This window comes from Heliangelus exortis, chromosome 5 (assembly GCF_036169615.1).
Source record: "Heliangelus exortis chromosome 5, bHelExo1.hap1, whole genome shotgun sequence".
In the NCBI taxonomy this organism is placed as follows: Eukaryota; Metazoa; Chordata; class Aves; order Apodiformes; family Trochilidae; genus Heliangelus; species Heliangelus exortis.
In genome coordinates, this window is record NC_092426.1 from 23888233 (window position 1) to 23911530 (window position 23298).

Consider the following 23298-nt stretch of genomic DNA (forward strand, 5'->3'; position numbering starts at 1 on the left):
TACCTTCAGTAAGGAATGGAAAGTGGAGTTCCTGGTTTCAAACAGCAACACTTTTACCATTATGTCAACAAGTGTCAAATAAGATACTTCCAGTTTTAAGGGAGAATGCAAAAGTACATCAATAAAGACAGTCTCACCTTATTTTGATATTTTAAAGTTCCTCGGTAAAAATAAGCTTGCACACTGTCAGGAAGAATTTTGATTGCCTCATTGCAATTCAGAATTGCCTTAGAGTATCTACCTTTACTCCCATAGTAAGCAGCACGACTCATATACGCCTGTAGAGAAGGTGAAAGAATGAGAACATGATAAAAAATGAGCTTTATTTAGCATTATAAAACAAGGATTAAATAAAAGACAGAAATTACAAGTTTTATAAAAATGTATGTCTTACAAAGCTTTTAATTTCTTTTATTTAACTCTTACCATGTGTTTGCTGGAAAAACACAAGGAAATATATTAATAAATGCAAAGTTGGTTAGCCTTTGAACCTATCCAAAAATGCCTCACAGATGCCAATTATCAGGAGTCTTTATATTACCTGGAAATGTGACGGACAAAGGGCAAGTGCTCGATTGAAATCTTGGATGCAGTTGGCTTTTCTGAGATGCATTCTACACAGCCCTCGCTGATAAAAAGCATCAGGGTAATTTGAATGCAGTCTGATAGCCATACTAAAAGCATCACTGGCCTAAAAGGATGACATATCATTTGGGTTAAACATGGTCTAATTATGAAACCATAAATTAACTAACTGATTTTCTGTGCAGCTAGGTATGACCTATTTTTGCAGTTGGAACTCACCATGTACCTGCATTCTTTATCACTTTCATTCATTTACTGCTACTTAAAATTTTGTAATGTTTAACAGCCTAACTAATGTAATCATAACCTCAAGGATTCATAATCTCATTCATTTAAAAATCTTGTTCCTCCAGTGAGACTGCAAAATTTTGCAGGTAGAACTAGGCAGAGTTTGCAGGGAAGCAGGCAGATAATTCAGGAGTAAGATTAAGCCTAGGAAGAAGGAAATGGGGAGAGGGAGGGAATTTTAATATTTGTTTTTATTTTCTCATTACAATACTCCGATTTGATTGACAATAAATGAATTTTCCCCAAGTCTGTTCTGCCCATGATAGTAACTGCTGAGTGATCTCCCTGTCCTTATCTCAACCCACAAGCTTTTCATTATATTTTCTCTCTCCAGCTGAGGAGCAGATAGAGTAGTTTTAGGGGGCACCTGGTACCCACCCAGAGTCAACCCACCACAGAAGCAGACGAAGCAGGAAAATTTTCTCTTCCCATGGAAATTCTGATATTTGAAATGTTTCTAGTTTCTTTCATGAGTCTTTTAGTAAAACAACTGAAATATAATTTCTAAAATATCAACATAGAAAACACTTGCATGGACTCACACTTGACAGAGCTTTAACCAGTGAGAATGAATTCCCTTTTCCAAGTCTGCCAAATGTACTAAATTTCCAATTCACTAAATCACTAATATTCCTACATGAGTGCTGATTCTGTAAGATGAGTGAATACACTGATAAACAGAAAAGAAAGTAAAAAGAAAAGAAAGTAAAGTAATGCTGTTTTTTTATTCCATCAGAATGGCAATAAATGACATACATTAAAAAATAGTAACATTAGCACAGGAATAGGACTCAAAAACTTGCAAGACCAGCTAATATACATCACGAATTCAAAAGGAAATTGCTAAAGGCAGTGAAGGCTGCTTAAAATATTGAAATAATTCACTCAGTTACCATAGATACTGCACTGGAGTCAAAGGCTAAGATATTCTATACAATTAATACCAACCCGTAATAGATTTTTTTGCTCCATATAACACAGGCCTGTGAGATAATACATTTCTGCAGCCTCAAATGTTTTAGGCACATTTTTTGCTGAAGTCATCAGGAGCTTCATAGCTTTTTTAAAACTTCTCACAGCATCCTTAAATACAGAGACTATTATTAGTTGAAAAGCACTTAACTGAAAATCTGCAGGATTTGTAAGACATTTCTAATTATTTTTCATTTTTTAAAAAATTAGTCTGTGGAACTTTTCTGTAAAAATTACTAATCAAGTGTTCCTCAATGTTGTTGGAGTTAGACACACTCTTGATCTTTGAGTGTTTCCACAGAAGCAAAATTATAACAATTCAGGAACCTTAATCTATATATCTGCATCTCTTAACTTATGATCTTAAATGTCTGAAAACTAAAATTGCCTGATTTACGCAAAACTACTAGTATGGTGCTGCTGAGAATTCTTATTCAGGTCTTCTTATAATTTAAGCAACAATGTATTCTGAAAATTTATTTATATAGTAACACATTTCATTGAGTATTAAAAGAATATAGAAAAAAAGTCAAGCATTGTCCTGCTTGGCATAAGTGGAATGTAAATTTTTCTTACCTTAATTTTCTTGTCTTTCATTTGTATTTTTCCTAAAATAACAAACATTGAAGGCTCAGGCTTTCTTGCAATAGCTTCCAGTAAGCAGTCAATGGCCTTATCTTGTTTTTGACAAAATGACTGAATGCGTGCTTGCTGAGCAGGCTGAGACAGAAAAGAGTCTGGAAAGAAACCACCATGAGAAACAATAATCTCTTTTCCTTCAATCATTGTTTTTCAATATAAAATACCCTTAAATGTTACGCAAACCTTAAAATGCGATTAAAATATTAGGAATATCAAAGCTGGTTTTAACATCCACAAAAATACACATGTAAACTGAATTCCTACAGAAATCTGAAGCTGAACAGTTGTTTATCAGTGAGTGTAGGCTGACTGCTAAACATCTGCAAATATTTACCTTCCGCTTTGCTCTGCGGAACCATCACCACATATCAGCTCTGGTTTTATATTTTTGTGCCCTGTGTATCCACTCTTGGTCACTAACAGAGAAAGGAAATTAATCTCATACAGTGTGGTTATTCATAAGGATTCACTAAGAGCTTCAGGCCTGTGTTTCTTATGCCCAGTACTATACTACATCATTTTTTACTGTTCAAACGCATCGGGAAGGTTCAGCTCTAACTGATACATTGTTTGGGAAGACTGCACTGTAAGAATTCAATATGCCTTCAAAGTAGAAATTAACAATAATGAAAGGTAGAAATAAAACCCAACAAGAATTCAAAGAAACTTCAGACGTGATAGTACAGGCAATAAGGTACACCATTATTACATTTAAAAGCTTCAGACACGCAAAAAAAAATACTCTAGATAATAAGTTTCTGCATTTTAGCTGATTCATGGTAATTAACTTGTTTGCATGCTTGAACTTAATTTTTTTTAACAATTCCTTGCTTACAGACTGTTGCCATGCTTCACAGCTTTCTAGGAAAACTGATGGCAAATTGATGCTACCTTCATCCATTTCTGCAAGTTGGTGAATACATAAACTTGCCAGCTCATATTTCTTCAACTCCATTAAATACTGTCCCCTGTAATTAAATATTAATTGGATGTAATTAATAAAACTATTTCCAGGAATTCCTTTTGACGTGCAAATACTACTGTAATATGTCTTCATTAGCATAAAAAAGGAAAAATCGTGCCTTCCAATTAAAAAATACAAAGTTTGGGGTTTTTTTTCATCAGAAGTATCTGACAATTTTTTAATTTCTTTCTCTCACATAACAGTGCCAAAATATTATACACTTACCTCTCTTCAAATCTTAGGAGTTACAAAAATACATTTGTCTCTGGATTACAGAGACAGCAATCATTACAATCTCAAGAACTTAAACAATAATCTTAATAATGATGTTTATAGATCCACCACACACTGATAAGGTGACAGTACATTCTCTTTTCAAGGAAATTTTTTTGCCTCTTCAGATACTGGCATCAGTATAAGAGGTCATGCTAGCCAAACCACACTTTTGAGAGTGTCTTGGGAGACAAGCTGAGAAAAGCCTCTTAAACTGGGAAAATATAGTATTATTGACTGGAACATAATACTTAATTCTCTTAATAGATCTGAGGCATAATGTCCTAGTATTTCCTCCTTAATTCTTACAGCTTCTCAGGAGAGGAAACAGCTTTATCTAGTAATTTATTTTTTTAGCCTTGGTAACATTCACTACTTTGCACTGGGATGAAGATAGGGGAGAATAGTTCAAAACTAAACTGGTCTAGACTCAGTCCTTCATATCCCTTGCATTATACAGATTCTGCAGACAAATCAGTGCAGCACCCATCCATTTGGGGAAAACATTTAAAACTGTTAATTTTTTTTAAAGTTCAGACTTGCTTTACTGTCATGGCACCTATTTACTTCTTTTCCCTGAAACAATGTTTTTTCCCTCCAAGGTAATAATTACAATAGTTGGGTGACACTATACAGATAAAGTTCTCCAGGGTTTGAAAATGGCATGAAAATACTACATTTTTAAAAATTCATTCAGAGCAGGTTTCAAAGAACACAAGGGTGTCTACCCACAGCATTCCAAATTGCAATTTTATTTTTTTTTTTTTTTTTTTTGAAAATGATATCTCTGTGAAGTTCTCGACTATTCACTTTCCTACCTTAATAGGCAAAGTTTTGATTTATTTGGGTAAAGATGAATGGCTCGGTTTATATCCTTCACAGCATTTGGTAAATCATGAATCTGAAATTTATAAAGAAAAAACAGCTATTTAATTGCTAAAATGAATACAATTTGGAGACACAAGTACTATGTCTGTAAATGTGGTTCTGCAGCATGTAATGTCCTGCAGACATGGTAAAAACTCACAAGGCACATAAATTCTCTGTAAACATGTTTTTAATAAAGGTCTGAAACTTTTATATATTTCCTATATATTTCCATACTCTCCCACATGGCAGATCCAAACTCCTGACAGTTTCTTTACTTTTTAGAAACAAAAAAAATTCTTCACTGTTTGCTGATGAGACACTGGAACAGGTTGCTTAGGGAGACTGTGGATGCCTCATCCCTGAAGTGTTCAGGGCCAAGCTGGGTAATGTGATCTAAGGGAAGGTGTCCCTGCCCATCACAGGAGACTTGGAACGAGATGATCTTTAAGATCCCTTCCAACCCAAACTATTCTATGATGCTATTGCAAAGATCAGGTCACGAGATCCACATGGACATATGTCTTGACAAATCTTCATTGCTGTAATAAATTTCCACCTGTTTTTCAGTGTGCATGTGGTCCCATTGACTGAGCTTCAGATGTTAAGGAGAAAGGAGATCATTACAGTGAAGATCCCAAGGACTGATTCATCCATCTGAATTAGCTGCTAAATTGAATTCTCATTAAAGAACAGCATTGTGGAGATGCATGTACTGAGCTTTACTTTACTCCTTTACATTGAAATTTAGAAAAAAAACCTCATAAACAAACCACAAAAATAATCCCCCTGAAAACATCTACATGAAAATCTACAAAAGGAACCTGAGCTTTGGTGGATGACCGCAAAGACAAACTATTAGGCAGAAGTTCTAAAAGACAGTGTTGAAAAATAGACCATCATCAATCCAATTAGGTGGGCTCTGTGTTAAAAGCCATTTTCTTTATTTCTAGAAGAAAATTAACCATGTAAGTGATTTCTCAAAAGTTTGAAAACTATTGAAAAAAACCAGACACAACAGTTGCTTAAATTCTGCCAATGAAATCTACAGAAATTAGATCACACTGCATACTTCACTCCTTTTACACCTGAGAGGGCCTTAAAAAAGCAGCTCCTGCTAAAAATTATTGTCAAACCCTGTGTAGGAGAATGCACTCTGTTTCACAGTAAACTAAAATATTGAAAATGTTTTCACTCTGATTTGTGGGGAAGAAAATTTGAGTTTCCTGAAAAAATCAAGAAAAATCTGTTTAGAAAATACTATATTTCATTATTTATATTTACTCTTTATAAAAATATGTATATTTTTTAAATTTAATGTATTTGAAAAAATATTAAAGCTCAGAGTAGATGTACACTGATGCATAAAAGATAAAATGACATTTGAAATATTTTGTGTGATTTTGTATCATTGCATAACATGCCAATAACAGTTAGAACTGCAATGTATGTCATTTTATTATGGTCACAAGGACTTGTTGAAACATATAGCCCTAAGCAGGGTCTAATACCTGTACAACACCAAGGCCTAAGTATCTAAATACTCACAACGACCATAAATATAAATAAAACTATATTAAGTGGCAAACAAAAGCAAAAGGCAGGCATTACCTTATGATAGGCTTGTGCTCTGCACACGTAGGCTTGAACACTGAGAGGATCAGTTTGAATGGCGTTACTGAATTGTCGAATAGCTTCATAGTACTGATCAAGATGCAACAGCAGTATCAAACCAATGGTTAGGTAAGCAAAGAAGACAGAGCTAAAAACATGAAATATGTCATTGTAGTAACCGTAACTTACGCAATTTTTATCTACTTTTATGAGATTTACCACATGTCTATTTTGCAAACACACTGAGCTAAAGAACTGAATTAATAGCATAGGTGATAGCTCATTAAAAAACACTTCAGGAGCTTATGATGTTTGGCTGCATGCTAGAGACTCTCTGGTCACCAAAAACAGCACTCCACATGTGAACTGGGAAGAAATGATAAAAGGTCTCTGATGTAGAAACTGGACTGGAAGCAGAACTGGCTCCTAATTCTGTTTATACTGAATACACCAAGAAATACTGAACTCTTCAACACTAAACATACATGGTAGTTTTCAAGGTCTGACAAAGGTTACATGTTTTCCATACGGCCTGCTCCCTTATTCCCTGTCATTCCAACTGGTAGCTGCCAGGAAGACCTGTATTTCCAAGATCTGCAAAACCTTGTACAGCCCATTCTTACAGTCTGCTTCTTGACAAAGTCCAAGAACTTCCTATAGCAAAACAAAGACAAAGTAAGAGCTGAGGTGTCTGTAAGCCTGGTACAGGTTGGAATAGAAGCCTTTGCTCAGGACGTGGGCTTCACTGCCCAAGGCTGAAAAAGAGCTGAGTACCTTTAGAGTAAGGTAATTAACTCAGCTAACTGGGATGGGAGTCTTGCTGTGTATTGTGAGACCTCTTGCATGGCAGAAGTGTCACAGATACCTGCTTCTGAAGTATTTTAAGTGGCAGCAGGAAATGCAGTTCAGAGGAACCTCAGCTCTGGTGACAGCTTCAGTCACCCACTTTCAAGGAACACATATAGCTTTTTAAATTTTATTTCAGGGACATACATTACTGGCTTCTGCTAAAGAGAAGACTGTAGTGTTTTCTTTTGGGCAAAAGAAATAGTTTGACTACTTGCCTCCACTGTGGATAGATTCCCTCCCCTAAAAAAATAAATTAAATTATTATGGTATGAGTAGTCAATTTAATTTGGACTTCACTTTTATCTTTTGTCTACCAAGCCTGAAAAATTTATCTATCTTGTTGCCATGTAAGGTAAAATTAAATTTAGTTTTTAAATACAGTAATAATTATTCTTATTATACTCAGACTACAGAAAATGAGGCAAAACAACTGAAAAAGCCTACATTATGGTTTTGTGTGATTTATTTCCTGTTTGCTGATTAACAGTTCTGATTCTACTTTCCTTTCTTAGTATTTTTATGTCCCCAGGTAATCCGAATATAAACAAAATTGACTAAAATTCTGAAGTCTGATCACCTGTCCAAAGCTAGAACACTTTGAAAGTCACAGATTGCAAGGGACCATTGACACTGTTCTGAGTAAACAATCCCACGATGAAGAAAAGAACGAAAATTTTCCCAAGTGTCATTGATGAGTACTGTGGGAGAGAGAAAAAACATCAACAGTTCAAATATTCACATATATTTCAGTTACTCCATGCAACTTATTTTTACTCTAGTTTTATTAGTCTTATTATAAAATATCCTACTTAATAGAAATTAAAACGAGCAAGTTTTTTACCAAATTCTGAACAATAATCATACACTTCAATATTTGTAATATGAAAAATGTGTTATGTTCCAGTATAGTAATTACTGAAGAATGGTCATTTCTCTTGTTAAGAAAAACATACCCATCATTAAGAGAAAAAAGCAATACCAGAAACACTGAAGTCCTGCACAGCTCTTTTTGGATCAGCCTGTCGTAGTATGCAGCCTCTATAGTAGAATGCTAACCAACAAGAAGGATCCAGATGAATTGCTGCTTCTAAATCTTGTATTGCATTTCTGTACTGCTGCTGCTTTGCATATGCTCTTCCTCGATACAGCCTAAACAGAAGGAAAGTTTCTTTTTAAACATAATTTCTCTTAGAAACCATAGCTGCAGAATAAAGTCAAAGGCTATTATTTATAATAATAACAGGTTAAGTCAGCTCAATATTAAGAATTCTTTCACTGTTTTTGTCATGCAACCTTGAAGTAATTATTCAGGAAAAAATGTTGAAAAATAGAATAAACATTTGCTTTTATTTCTGAATTTAATAAAGCATGTCTGAAGAAATGAAGCCCTGTAATCTATATCATATAGGCAGATCACTTGTATAAATTAAATTCCATATAGTATTATTTTACATCTATTTTCACGAATCCAGAAAAGAGTGTGAAAAGAATGTAAATCTTTGTAGGAATTACATTAAAAAGAAGTTACATTTTCTAGTAGAGGAATCGTGTAAATATTTTTCAGTTTCTGAAAGTCGTATTTCAAAATCACAGTTATGATGTGACAGTATGAGAAGTATAAATATGCTTCTCATTCATAATCTGAATTTCTCATAGAAATTACTAATTCTGCAAAATGTTAAAACTAGAAATGTCAAGGCAACCAATGGAAATCAGGCATAGAACTATGTAATCCTTAAGGACATTATTCACACTGAGCATGTATTTAAGCCCAGCTTTTTAGAGCAAAGAACATAGGCACATGCTCAAGTCCAACTAACTCGATATTTGCATTGCTCCAGTGAGATCTGAGCACAGGGTTCTGTGCTTAGCTAAATTAAGGTCTAGGAACTAATCCAAAGTCATTAAAGCAATACAAAAATTCCCCAATGGATATCAAGGCCTAGAAGTCTTAATCTATTTCCATTAGACACCTCTCTGGAAAAGCAACTGCTTTATTATTGTTTAATGCATATAAAGTCTTTAACTTATTAATATTATTTTAATAAAACACTTAAAATTTGAATACTTTTGTCAAACTACATATTCTACCTTGCCTGAGCATTGCTGGGGTCTTCCTTGATCACAGCTGTAAATTCCTGAATAGCTGTAGTCAGAGCTGAATAGTTAAATAAATGTATTCCGTGTTTCATAAGCGCATCTGTTCTTTTTGGGTTATAGTGAAAGCACTACAGTGCAAAATAAATTACATTATGTTATTCTACATTCTTATTATTTCGAATGATTAAAAAGTCTTAAGGAAGCATAAAAATGATATTTTATTCTCAGATTTTATTTTGTATTCCCTACTTCTTTAATGTCTATTGTAATTTCCATTAACTCTAAAGTGACATTTTAAAAGTAGTAAAGCAAGCTTATTAGTGGCTGATAAATTGTAGACATTCAAAAATTTAATTAGCTGGCAGAAGTAACAGAAATCACTTATTTCCATGGCACTGATTTTTTTCAAATGTGATTTATTTGAAAGGTTATCTGTTCTTCAAGCTACTTAGCAGATATATTGAAACACAGTTTACTTTTATTAAAGCTACACAAAGTTACTATATCATTGTAACAATACAAAAAGGTGAACTTACTTTGGCATAATCATTCATGGCCAATAACAAGTCATTTTCCTCAAAATACAACTCGGCTCTCTTAAAATAAATGTCATCATCTGTAGGGTTGCATTGTATTGCAGAGCTATAATTGATGATTGCCAATCTATTGTTACCCTGTTTTCTGTAAATTTCAGCCAACGACAGGTAAGTATCTGAAACAATCACCCAAAATAGAAAAGCCACTATTTAGCAGTCTAAAACAGTAAGTCATCTCCTTCTTACAGGATAATTAACACAAGCAGTAGAAATAGAACAGTAAATGGTACAAAGGGTCAGGAAGTCCTGCATTAATCCAAGCAAAAGAACTCAAAATTTTTGAGCTATAGTTGTGTGCTCAATTGTGGAGCCCACACAGCTCTAAACTGAGAGCTCTTGCCAGAGGCACAGGTACTAAAAATCTTTACTCATTGTAGAGCTCTGCAGAAATTGCCCATCAAGCCATCTAGTGTAGATCTGCTGATCACAAACAAAAATAAAGAGATTTTGTTCAAATCGGTCCCCACAATATCTATCTCATGGAACTGGGTCTGGTCAGGATGGAGTTAACTTTCTTTATAACAGCCCATATGATGCTGTTATTCAGGTTTATGCCTAAAACAGTGTTGATTAAACAATGTTTCAGCTCTTGCTTAACAATTGCTTGTTTGCACACTGTCAAGGCTTTCCCCCACAACTCTGGGGGTGGGCAACTAGCTTGGAGGTGACACAGCTAGGACAGTTGGCTTAAGGAGGTAAAAGGGATATTCCATGCCATATAACATCATGCTCAGCAATAAGAAAAACTGGAGTAGAGGAAGAAGTCAGGGGGGAGGGGAGATGGCACAGGGTGAGGGGGCGGTGTCTTCCAAGTCCATGGCCAATTGAAATTTCCTTTGTTACAGCTTGTGACCATTGCCTCCTGTGTTGCTGTGCATCTCTCGGCAGAGTCACATAGAATCATAGAATAGTTTGGGTTGGAAGGGACCTTCAAAATCACCTAGTTCCAGCCCTCCTGAATGGGCAGGGATACCTCTCACTTGACAAGGTTACTCAAAGCCCCATCCAGCCTGACCTTGAACATTTCCAGGGGTGAGGAAGCCACAACTTCCCTGGGCAACCCTTTCTAGTGTCTCACCATTCTTACACTAAGAAAACTGTCTTACCTAAATCTACCCTCTTCCAGCTTCAAGTCATTACCCCTTCTCCTATCCCTACATGTCCTTGTATAAAGTTCACCTTTCCTTTAGGCCCCCTTTCAGGTACTGGAAAGCTGCTATAATGCCTCTCTTCTCCAGGCTGAACAACACCAACTCTCTGTCTGTCATCAAAGGAGAGCTGCTCCAGACCTCTGATCATCTTTACAGCGTCCTTTGGACTCACTCCAAGAGTTCCACAACCTTGTGTCAGGAACTCCAGAACTGCAATCAGTACTCCAGGTGGGGTCTCATGAGAGCAGAGCAGAGAGGCAGAATCACTTCCCTTGACTTGTTGGCTGCACTTCTTTTGACACAGCCCAGGATACAATGGGCTTTCTGGGCTGCAAGAGCTTATCGCTACCTCATGCTGATCTTCTCATCAACCAACACTCCCAAGTCCTTCTCCTTAGGGCTGCTCTCAAACCATTCTCCACCCAGCCTGCATTTCTGTTTGGCATTGCCCTGACCCAAGGGCAAGCCCTCGCACTTGGCCTTGTTGAACTTCATGAGGTTTACACCAGCCAACCTCTCAAGCCTGTCAAGGTTCCTCGGGATGGCATCCCTTCCAGCCAGAGTGTTAACGACACCACACAGCTTGGAGTTATCAGGAAACTTGCTGAAGGTGCACTCAGTTCTACTGTCCATGTCTTCAACAAAACATCACTGGCCCCAGCATCAACTCCTGATGAACTCCAGTCGCCAGTGGTCTTCACTGGACATCAAGCCACTGACCACTACTCTACACTGCTGAGTGCAACCATCCAGCCAAAGTCTTTATCCTGACCTTGTCTTCTCTGTTTCTACCCATTTTGTAGCTCAGAACATATTTCCCTCTTAGCTTCACCTTCTTCAGACAAAGTGGCTCCCTGAGCCTTTTCTTACACAACTTACACTCCAGACCTCTGACCACACTAATGGATTTCCCATGGATGCTCTCCAGTTGGTCTCTCTCATACCAGGTGTTCCAAAACTGGACACAGTATTGGAGGCAGAGCAGCACAACCAGGCACAGGGGAATGAATCCCTTTCACTGAACTCCAGTGCCTCTTCTGTCAACCAAGTAGTACCCTTCCCTTTTAAGCTCCCCTTTCCCAATTTTAAGGGTCAGAATAGGGCTGACTGAAGCACAATAGCACAGTGTCCCCAGCACAGGTCTTTTATCAGCCCTGCTCTCTCTGCTACTGTTTGTTTCTGTTTATTACAGCTATTACTGTTACCATGTGTTATTGTTTAGTTACACTTAAAAAAATACTTACCTACTTTGGTTTTGCTCCATTTAACTATAAAATTCAGGTCATCTAGAGCATCAGAAATTTTCTCTTGAAATAGGTAAATCAAATGTCTATGCCAGTAAGCATTAAGTAGTTGTGGTTCTAAGCTTATAGCCTATAAACAAAACAAGTAAATACTTTGTTTATACTGCAGAAGGAGCTTCTCAAATGTGCTAACAATGGTACATAGGAAATAAGAAAGTTTTTGCACTGTGATGATTATATATTTTTTAAAGAAAATTCCTAGATTGACAAACTTTAACCTAACAATATGAAAAATTAGGCTAATGTCACTTATTTAAAAGCATCATGTACTTACACATACGCAGAATCAGAGTCCAGGCTACTAGAATATGGAACACAAAATATTAATCAGCTGGGATATTACCATTCTTTATTATTTCTTTAAAATAGTTATCTGAACCCTTTCTAGAAGTCGGGATTAATTCTAGAAGAACCCCAGGGAAGCTACTGAGAAACAATCTTCTTCATTGCTCTTCTATTTGAAAGTGAGAAACATTAACATGTCCCTGCAAAAAAGGAGTCAGCTTTCAAATCACGTTGTTATGATTCCTATAGGAAGTGCTTAACGTTCCCTTTACAAAAATCACTTAACAGACATTATGAATCAAACAAGGTATTTTACATGTATTCATTACATGTGTAACACACACTTATCAGTCATGTGGAAATAAATATGGAGGTGGATACAAATCTAAGACTGTTCTGCTGTCACAGTAATTCTCAAATTTTGTTTTATATAAACTATGATATGATGTTCACATATCTTAAAGACAAAAGTAAAAATTATGCTTTCACTAAAATATGCGGTACCAATTAAAAGCAATTTTGATAGCTGATATCAAACTATTGGTCAATGAACCACTTTGCAGGGTGTAGAAATTCTAGCTTTTAGATCCTTCACAGTCTGTTACTGAAGTCTGGAGTGAAAAAAAAGAAAAATACGAGATAATAATTGAGTTTCTATGAATATGATCAATTTCTGGTGAGATACTTAACTTAACTTAAAGTTTGGAAGGCAGTATGTACAGATTGGAGGTGTATAAAATAGGTACCCATGACACAGTAAAAAAAAAAAAATATAGATTTATCCCCAAGAGAAGCATCAAAAATGGTATTATATAAGGAAACCTCTCCCTAACTCAATAGGCATTTGGGAAAGACAAACTGTAGAAGCAGAGCCAAATCTGGAGGGTGTATCCCAGTGCAGAACACACTGAGAGTCTCCTTAAAGTTCACAGTGGTTTGAGACTATTAGCTGAAAGGAATGCAGAAACCAACACGAAGCAAAGCTGTTGTGTACTTCTTTGTTTTGTTCCTCTAAACATTTCCATATATTACAACCACCTGAGCTTTGCATTTTATCAGAAGAAATTCTATTTACATTACTTAAAGGTTCCTATTGTTAAAACATTGGCAGATCTATGGTGTTCTGCTCTTCAGCACAGGAGATCTGGTTCAATTTTGCATTATCAAGATCTCCAGTATGAGGACCACGAACCCCAGAGCTTCTCCAAACTCCAGATGCTGTGTTAAGAGACAAGGCTAAGGAAAGGAGGACATATTTTGCTGTATGACTTTATACATAGAATCAAGTACTTTGGGGTTCCAGCATGGTTATTCCTACCTGTATAGATGTTTAATGACAATAAAAATACCATACCAAAAGTACAACAGAACCATACAGAGCTATGCAATTGCTTAAATAATGCCTTTGAAAGCTTTTACAGCACCAGTGTTTAAATTATAGACTTCAGAAACTTCCTTTTTAATTCTGTATTTTTCACTAATGTTTTTTGTTTTCTGCTTTGTCTTTCTAGCTGTGCAGGGTCTTGGACAGAAACAATGGCAGATTTGTAGCATTAGAAAGGGACCTTAAAAGTGTTGACTAAATCAACATACATAGAAAAAAAATAGTATTAGTGTATAAAATCTTAGTGTCAAATTATAGTTTAATTAGACACAGGAAAAACTTGATTTTTTGATTTACTTGCTCATTTTACTTTTGCAGAAATTAAGAATATATTTGTCAGCTTTGCCAGCAACAAAACTAGAAGGAAAATATTTTCCATCCTTTTTGGCTATCCTATCTCAAACTCCATTTAGGAGTGTTGTGCCCTGAGAAAGGGTCTCCAAAGCAACATTGTGGTGCTTGGAGAACACTAGGGTAAAACAAATGGTTTATTAAGAGGCTGCATCTTAACTCTTGTGGGACTAAATCTGGATCATGCTATCATAGAAAGGTAAAAGGTGGCAGTGTTCAGCTAGTTATGAACTCTCCTGGCTCTAGTTCTTCACCTGCTGAAGAACTCAGTTAAAAAAGAATAAAAAGGGGGCTTGATGGAAGTAAAATATGGCATTAAACTTACTTTTTCCAAGTCATCCATAGCTGACTTTAATTTGCCTAACTTTCTTTGTATTGCTCCACGCCTGCAGTAGTGAAAAGCTGAAGGATGCTCTTCTATTAGCTCAGTCAATTGTCTTACTTCTTTTTCTAAATCTTCAATACTAACTCTTGCATCTTCAGGAAGAACAGGCTGTATTGAGTCAACCAATTCTATTTCTGGATTTGGTTCTTGCAAGTACCTCGTCTCAGTTCCTGTTAGTAATTCAGCATCCTTATCCTCAGAAGCAGATTTATAAGGTAAAGTTTCTTCAAGCCAGCAGTTCCATATTCCACTGACCCACACATGAGCAGAAGTTCCTTTTGGAATTCCACCCCTCACTTTTGCAAACCTGTCAAAATCTAGCAAACAAGGGATGCTGGGGCTTTGGTATTGTTTGATTGCTGAAGATACCTTGATACTGAATTTATCATGAATAGGAAGTCTTCCCAGAGACACAGACCTGAGGGAAAATACATTAAAATTAATGAAAGGTTCACAGATACATTAATAATATCAAATTGCAACCTCCTACCCAACAATTATTCAAAACCCAGTTGCTAGCTTTCTTGCTAGTGCTACTTTTTTTACTTATCAGACATTTATCAAAAAACATTATGAAAGCCACAAGTACACAGAATTGTTCCAAATGATTTATGTTCTCAGGGCATTCAGCACTTAGAGTTGCAGGCTTATTTCCTACAAAAGCTTCTAACTTATATTTATAAGAACAATGCTAAAACTAAGAAAGGACAATATTTCCAAGCAATTACCATCCTGGTTAAATGATGATAAATGCTAGATAGATGAATCTAATAGTGATAGATCCCAATGATATTAGTAAGAGGCCATGAGAATAAAGCAACAGGAGCGTGACTCAGAGATGAAAAAAAGTAATTGCATTTACAAGGGCATTTTGTAGGTCACATTTAAGAGTTAGTATTTAAGAAATACCAAAAAACCTGCTAGAACATTTATTTCTTATCTTTTTTTTTTTTTAATACTTAAATATTTTCTAATGTACCCCATATTTGAAGTACATATATAATAAACATTCACTAGAAAAATACTTCGATTGATGAATGAAGACAGAAGGTAACAGGCAAGCTAATGGTTTGATGCAATCTATGAAGTTCATGGTTAGTCAAGCCTAGCATTTTAGTTTCCTAAATACTTGGAATTTCCCCCTTGTCTTTCAGAGGAAAGAAGTTTGAACATTCAATCATGTGTTTATGCTTAGATAAAACTTACTCTGTTGTTGCATGAAGCAACTAGATTTCCGTTTGAAGTGGCAGTGCATATTTAATGTCCAAAAGATATCTGAGCATTATGTACCTTTTTTGCATTAAATAATATATATTATTCCTAAATAACTATGCTATTATTACCTAATTTCAGATCAACAGTTAATATTGAAAAAAATAAAACCTGTAATAAGATAATACAATTACAAATTAAAAAACATTCTTTAAAAAGGCAATACACATTAATTAAAGAAAACCTTTTAAGAATCTTTGGGGGTTGACTTAATGTCTTCATCACTGCTTCTAATTTTCTAGGGTTTATTCTTTTCTTTGATTTCTTTGTTGTCTTTCTTCTTTGGAAAACAGTGCATTTAATCCCAGGCTTTTGAGTTTGCTCCACAAGAACAATGTCATTCTCATTATCCTCTTGTCCCATCAAAGTAGGCATTTTTTCTACTGGCATGTCTGTCTGCATTGACTGAGGATCATCGCAGATCTGATTCAATAGGTGCTTGGTAGGGGAGCTTTTCCCGATCTCTGCCTCAGCCCTTGGCTCAGCCATTCGTTGCTTCATCACCTGCAACTCTTTCATGCTGGTTTTGAAATCAGATGAAATATTTAATGTAGTTTTATGTTTGAAAGTAGTCAATTCCAGAGCTGATACCGATCTTTTAATCGATACCACCTGTTAAAAGAAAGAAAGTTTATTTAGGTGTTCATTTGAAGTAAGATTTAGATATCAAATTTCCTTAGCTTTAATGGAATTGATTTTATTTTATAATTGTAAAGAACAGAAATAGCAACCTGGGGACTAAACTATTAAAAATATATAGTATTAAATGGGGAAAAAATATCTGCCCATCTTTGTTAAAGTAAAGAGATCTGAAATTATTTGAAGCTCAATAAACAATTAAAATCAATCTTCTCTAAAAAGTACCACAGAAATTTAAATTAAATACCCCCAGACCTTGTAGAACAGTCAAATATTAAAATCAAAAAAGTATGGTTTTGATGGTGGCATTCAGAAAAAGACAAACTCAGATACATTAATCAATTCAGAAGACAGGAGAACTGTGTATAGTTTTTCAAAGTACAATTGTATTATATGGAAACACAGTTAATATCTGAATGAAATTATGCACCCTCATACTTTGTACCACCCTCCCTGAATTGCCTGACAAAATCAAAACCAAAAGAATAACTGTTTTCCTCTGATGTTTGTTATTAATTATTAAGCAAGTACTATTTACAGTAACAAATTCATTGCTTCTGAGTCTTTCTGTTAATTCCAGTTCACTAACTTTCATGATAATACTAGGCATATAACAATTTTGTCAGAGAAATCAAAATGTCATTTAATGTACACTGCCTGAAATTTGCAGAGGGAAACACTTGTTAATAACCAATAAAATAAGTTTTTAAATAATTGAGGAACTGAATAATTTTTAACAAAATTTAAAAGACTTAAGAAGCACTTTGGCAATGCTGGTTACAGTCATCTGCTAAGAATTATTTAATTTATGTATTGATTATAAAGATATCACATCAGCCTTTAGTTTATTTTAATGATAATTTAAAGCACTCAGTTTAAGTAACTAAATGCCCTTGATTATTTTTTAATGCTTTATAACTTTTGAAGTTTTTAAGACATTGTAAAAAATCTCAGTGTCACAAGTGTGATCTTCTTTAGTAAAGTTATACTTTTTTATTAAGGTCTAAGCTTCAGACTGATTTATTAAAAAGCTGAAACTCAATGTAAAGCTATTACTTATCACTACATGTATCAATTATTAGCTGTCATTTATCACCAAATCAAATAGTTTTAATGCAAAATTCATAAATTTTTAATTACTTTACAAATTTTTTTAAGGAGCTATGCAGTTTTGCTAAAGGATTGCCAGCTGAATTCAACCAGACTACCTCTATTTGAACATGAAACTAATATTTTAAAAAACAAACATCAATGAGTAATTCAAACTGCAGATCCAGTGTTTAAATTATGTTAATTGTTGCATACAAGCTGCCATGCTTCACGTCCATCTTAAAAATAATATTGTCAGAACTAATTTTAAGAAGGTCTTTATGGGGCTATATAGACATTTAAATAAATGCTTAGTCCTCAAATTCTTTTAATAAAATATTACTTGCATAATTCAAGATCACGTTTGCACAAATGTAAAATTTGCAGAGTTTATTGTGCACATGTAAATTTTGCAGCTTATTGATAATTTCTGTGTTTTGTGTAACAGCCAACATAACTTCAATAGCCATAAAAGTACATAGGACTTGACGGATCGGAACCTTGACAACACCGACGCGTCTGAAAAGCAAGGACCTGATAACCACAAGCTCTTCGCTTGGATGTGTTAATCCACTCATTTCAGGTTAGCTAGAGCAAGGACTGTTCACACTTAACTCTATCCAAATGCCTGTAAAGTTAACTGGGGTTCTTATTTCAGAGCTATGCTTTCTTTAATGTAACCAGTCTGCTTGAAAAAGACTTTTGGGATTCTCACTTTTGCATCTAATAGGAAAACAGTAAGTTGAATTCAGTTCACTGGAAGAATTTCTTACACAAAATAAACATTCAGGAACAAATATGAGTAAACATAAAATAATACCTCTGAGCTCTGCCTCTCGCAAAAATCAGGCAAGGATTGGCATCTTGTTCTTAGTAAACTTTTTGCCTATAGATAAAACAAAAATCAAAATAAATCTGAATAAGTCTGAGCCTAATATGAATAGAGCTTTTAGATACACTCTACTTTTAAAAGCAGAGACTGACAACAAAAGAGCTAATGTCCAAAGAAATCCTTATTTTTCAGCAGTAAAAAGCAACTCCACCTTTGCCAGAGTGAAGTAAGGTCTGCATTTGTCTGGATTTTTGGATGTCTTAAGTCTGTTCCACTACCAGATGTCCTAAAACATGAGACACATTCAATATGCTTACAATACATCAAGGCTTAAGAGCAAATAGTCAGTGGAGATGCTCCCTGTAAGTGCTGCAGATGTTCCAGTCTCAGAACATGCCCTGAATATGCCTCACTGTCAATTACATAATGAATTACTGCATAAATGGAGCTGTCTTTCCACTTAACATGTTTTAAACTGACCACATTTTTTAAGCACTATATCCAATCCACACAAAAGTACATTAGTGACACACTCATTCCTATCTTGGGAATCCCAGGCAAAAAAAATGGCCACATAACATCACTAAAACTGTATTTTCCAATGAGAATATTACTTTCTTCTGAGAATCTGTATGTACTTCATCTGCTTTTAATTGTTGCTGTTAACACACCTACTTGTTACAATTTTCTTTTTAAGTAAAAGAGATGTTCCAAATAGGTTAACAAGTAAATATGGAATAAAATATAGTATTTTAGTAACTGCAGACTATTAGTTCCAATTATTATATCTAACTGCCCAGTAAACATGCAAAGGACTTCCAGCACTCTTCATATCTGCTGAATAATTCCAGATCAGTTTATCAATACATGTACAGCCCTAAACTCTTTGTGTCTGAAGACAAACATGACACAAAATTTGAAATAGTTTTTAGTCAAACATAAAATAACTATCTTAACTGCTGACAGAGGATATAGATGTGCAAAGCTGCTAGCAGAATTCTTCCCTTTTGACATACTAAATAAGATTCTCCTCATTATTTCTAGCCAGCTCCCGCAAGAATTGTTCAAACCAGCACATTAGTTTTCCTCAGCTCCAACTGAGGTCTCAGCAAGATCACTGACCAGTTCCAAGGTTTCAGCTGTGGTTTAGCTACCGGAACACTCAGTTGTACCTCTGATTTTCTGGTAAAGAAGTATTTTCACCTTACTTCCCATAGAATTTGGGTAAGTCATTACTCATTTCCACCTCTTGGATCTGTTCCAAATATATCTGTTGAAATAGCTGATGGTATGTAAACACCTAGAACTGAACATTGGCATTAGGTCCTTCAGGTTCTCTGTGCAGCCTAAGGCTCTCAGCTCCTGCATTGCCTCCACAAGACCAACCGTGTTTGAGATTGTCAGGATTCTGTAACTGGAAAGACCTACACTGCAGCTTAAAAGCCACACTTTAACCTTTCACTTGCAGAGAACTGCTGACTTATTCTTTAATACAAAATTTTGAGAAATTGTGGATCAAAAATTCACACACTTGGAAATATCTTTTTTCCCCTATTCTGCTTCCTGTGCAGTTTTTCAAATTTCTGAACACAGTGGAATATCCAGTAAGCTGCTCAACTGAGACATGTCATATTACTCAAAACCTTTTATATTTATATCACAGGCCTCTAAATCACCATTTAGTGCTGTAATAATGCAAATTAAGAAGCATTTTTAAGATATGCAATGGCTCCTTCTAAGAAGTTTCAAGTTTCAAAAAGTTGGATTTGGCATTTTCTAACTATTAAAAATGAAAACTACCAGAATTATTTCTAAAAGTCAACTATATGGAAATATTTTAACTTATGACTAGATCTTCAAACTATGAATTGATTTGCTAATCTTAAGCATTACATTTAAGCAATTTTACCATATTACTCACCAGTCCATAATCATAGAAACTATCGTCTTCTTCATCTTCTAACTCTTCATGATCAGTGAAAAAGTCTTCAAATAGAACACCTTCAATAGCATTGCTCTGAAATATTAATATATTTGCATATTTGAATATGAGCAATACTATTATTCAGTTATAGAAAACATAGCAGATAAATAAATAAAGCAAATAACATATTTAAAGGATTTAAGTTGACCAAGACCAGCAATTCAGAAGCCGTTTATCCTAGGCTTCTGATGCAGCACATTCTTTAATGTAATAAAGAATTACATGGTGCAAAAAGGGCAGAGACCTGAGGAAAGTGTTTACTGCTACCTGGTTCTCTAAAGTTTAGCTTTGGTGATTTATATCAGGTCGCAGTAGGCCATATAGTACCAAGAGCACAGCTCTCCATTTGTCAGAGTAAGGCTAGGAGGTGGGGACTATATCAGGTTTATGCCTTCTACCAATTCATCCATGCATAATTGTGCTTTAGTTCTTGCACAGGAGTGCGCACTCATCATGAAAAGATAATTTCTCTAGGAATTTTGAATCATGAATTTGCTTGAGTACTACAAATACAGGCATAAAATAGGCATGCTCTTCTACATGAATGAATCAAATCTTGCAATAGTGCAATCACAGTAGAGATTTTACACTCAAAACATTTCAAAACTCAAAAAATGCCATCTTCTAAAACTTATTTTGCTTAATGTAAGAAATATTTTATTTCATTTTAATAGAAATCATTGCCAGCATAACATGGCAGAAGAAAAATTAAGAAGTAGCTTTCAACATAAAGATATTAAGTAAGATAACGTAAAATTAAGTTCTAATTATGAGTAGTTAGTACCAGAAACTATATTATTGTAAAAATTAAACAATACTCTTCAATAGTTGCTATAAAAAACTGTTCAATGACGTATATACTATGCTTACAATATACATAAGTGTTAATAAGATAGCAGCATGAAATAGAGCTACTCCAGTTAGTAAATATAATAGTAAAAAAGACCTAGATTTCTGCAAAAGATGGGAACACTAAAAATACAATTAAAATACTTACCTCATATGTAGGAAATAATATTTCTTTTAATGAAGAAATCGGAGCAGAGAATTTTGGTGGAGCTGGAGCAAAAAACATTTTTAAAGCTTCTGGATACATGGAAACCTTCAAAACCAATACAATTCAGTTACCAACTAACACAAACCCAGTTTATAAACATCTGTACTCAATCCGAACTCTTTGGTGATAAAATGCCATTTTCTGCTAAACATGATTTTTTAAGAAAAACATCAAATACAATGAAGTCCTGAGAGGTATAGGGCTCCTCTTGGTTTGCTCTTCTAGTGGTTTTGTTTGTTATTAATTAGTATACTAGCATATTTTATTACTTCAGAGAAAAAATTAAGAACTGATACAAGTTTGCTGTACAATACATCCCACTGATGAGAAACTCCATATGTATATTTTTATATTGCATAGTGTCAAACATTGGAAAAGAACAGAACACTATTTCCAAAGTTTTCTGTCCTTTTATTGCATGACACAATAAATAAACACCTTTTTTCACCCTCACCCCCCTGAATCTCACAGAATCACAGAATTACCCAGATTGGAAGGGACCTCTGAGATCACCAAGTCCAACCCTTAATCCACTACCACTGTGGTTACCAGACCACGGCACTGGGTGCCACATCAGTCTCTTCTTAAAAACCTCCAGGGACAGAGAATCCACCACCTCCCTGGGCAGCCCATTCCAATGTCTGATCACCCTCTCTGTAAAGAATTTTTTCCTAGTATCTAACCTAAACCCCCACTGACAGAGCTTAAGTCCATGCCCTCTTGTCTTACTGGTGGCTACTTGGGAGAAGTCTTCATTTGTCACACTGTGCATGTACAGAACACGTGTACAGAATATTAAAATTATTTCTTACTTTCTCTCCTAACAGTTGCAGTTGTGGCTTTTTAACACAATATTCAGCTGCTTTATGGCATTCGGTAGGACTTCTTGATATATGAGGTGGAAGATACTGAATCCCATCTGTCTGATTATTCTGGAGTTGCTCTGAAATGGGAATGCCTTCATAACAAATTCTGCAGCAACATGAGATGAATAAATTACTCTGATTATGTCAGATATTAACATCACAGAATAGCTTTGTTGTTAATTACAAAAAAAAGCAATAAAATTTAAAAAGAAATAGAAATCATTTAAAGGTGGTTTTTTGTAAATTAAAGACTGAAATTAATACACAATGGAAACCTGGTGCTAAACTTTTTATTTTTGCAGTGATCAGGCCCATTGCGCATCTTATGGAAGCCATAGGAAAAATATAGCGCAAAGCTCTAAATTAGTATGAAATGCATTATATGTGCAACTTCATGCATGGCAAATACACCACTCAAGTGCTGTGCTTACATTCACATGTACTTAAATGCCATGGAGAACTGATTTCAGCAGGAATGTCTGGCTGGTTTTCAATAGCATATTTTCTGATTACTTGGGGATTGGATTCTAATTAATTTTTTATTGTCCTTTTTAAAAATAAATCTACAATTATCTTACAAAGAGAGTATTTCTCTTTAGAATGTAGCCATTTCGAATAATTATAGATCCAAATTTTCTATCTGCAGTTTCTGTTTCCAAACACAGTGAACATTTTTATGTGACACAGTAAGTCAAAAGAATGCTCATATATGCATATGAATTTATACATAAATAATACTGAAATAACTGTTCTATTTCCTTTGTTCCTGGCAACTCTAAAGGAAAATTCAGATTTTAAAAATCTTTTACTACTATGTGGATGGAAAAACTATTTCAGAGATTAGTAGTGACTGCAATTACTATTTACCACTTCAACAGATATTTTAAAGGATTTATATGTAAATTTATAATTTATATTTTTATCTAACAGGGAGTAGAAGCTAATTTTT

General features: G+C 34.9%; 1 protein-coding gene across 4 annotated transcripts in view; it reads right to left on the minus strand.

Annotated features, from left to right (window-relative positions):
• The window catches only part of TTC6 (tetratricopeptide repeat domain 6), a 58427-nt gene that overhangs the window by 12492 nt on the left and 22637 nt on the right, over positions 1 to 23298 (minus strand). For all 4 annotated transcript variants that reach the window (XR_011726316.1, XR_011726315.1, XM_071746089.1 and 1 more), the window contains exons 5-22: positions 22296 to 22455; positions 21424 to 21528; positions 20364 to 20459; positions 18431 to 18496; positions 16067 to 16494; positions 14551 to 15028; positions 12146 to 12275; positions 9691 to 9866; positions 9146 to 9282; positions 8034 to 8203; positions 7632 to 7752; positions 6203 to 6353; positions 4543 to 4625; positions 3379 to 3455; positions 2422 to 2582; positions 1822 to 1956; positions 542 to 691; positions 138 to 278 (exon numbers count right to left, since the gene is read on the minus strand). Coding sequence is in view for 2 of the 4 variants with exons in the window: in XM_071746089.1 (XP_071602190.1) it covers positions 138 to 278; positions 542 to 691; positions 1822 to 1956; positions 2422 to 2582; positions 3379 to 3455; positions 4543 to 4625; positions 6203 to 6353; positions 7632 to 7752; positions 8034 to 8203; positions 9146 to 9282; positions 9691 to 9866; positions 12146 to 12275; positions 14551 to 15028; positions 16067 to 16494; positions 18431 to 18496; positions 20364 to 20459; positions 21424 to 21528; positions 22296 to 22455 (2965 nt within the window). In the remaining 2 variants the exon portion in view is untranslated. The remainder of the gene's footprint in view (positions 1 to 137; positions 279 to 541; positions 692 to 1821; positions 1957 to 2421; positions 2583 to 3378; positions 3456 to 4542; positions 4626 to 6202; positions 6354 to 7631; positions 7753 to 8033; positions 8204 to 9145; positions 9283 to 9690; positions 9867 to 12145; positions 12276 to 14550; positions 15029 to 16066; positions 16495 to 18430; positions 18497 to 20363; positions 20460 to 21423; positions 21529 to 22295; positions 22456 to 23298) is intronic.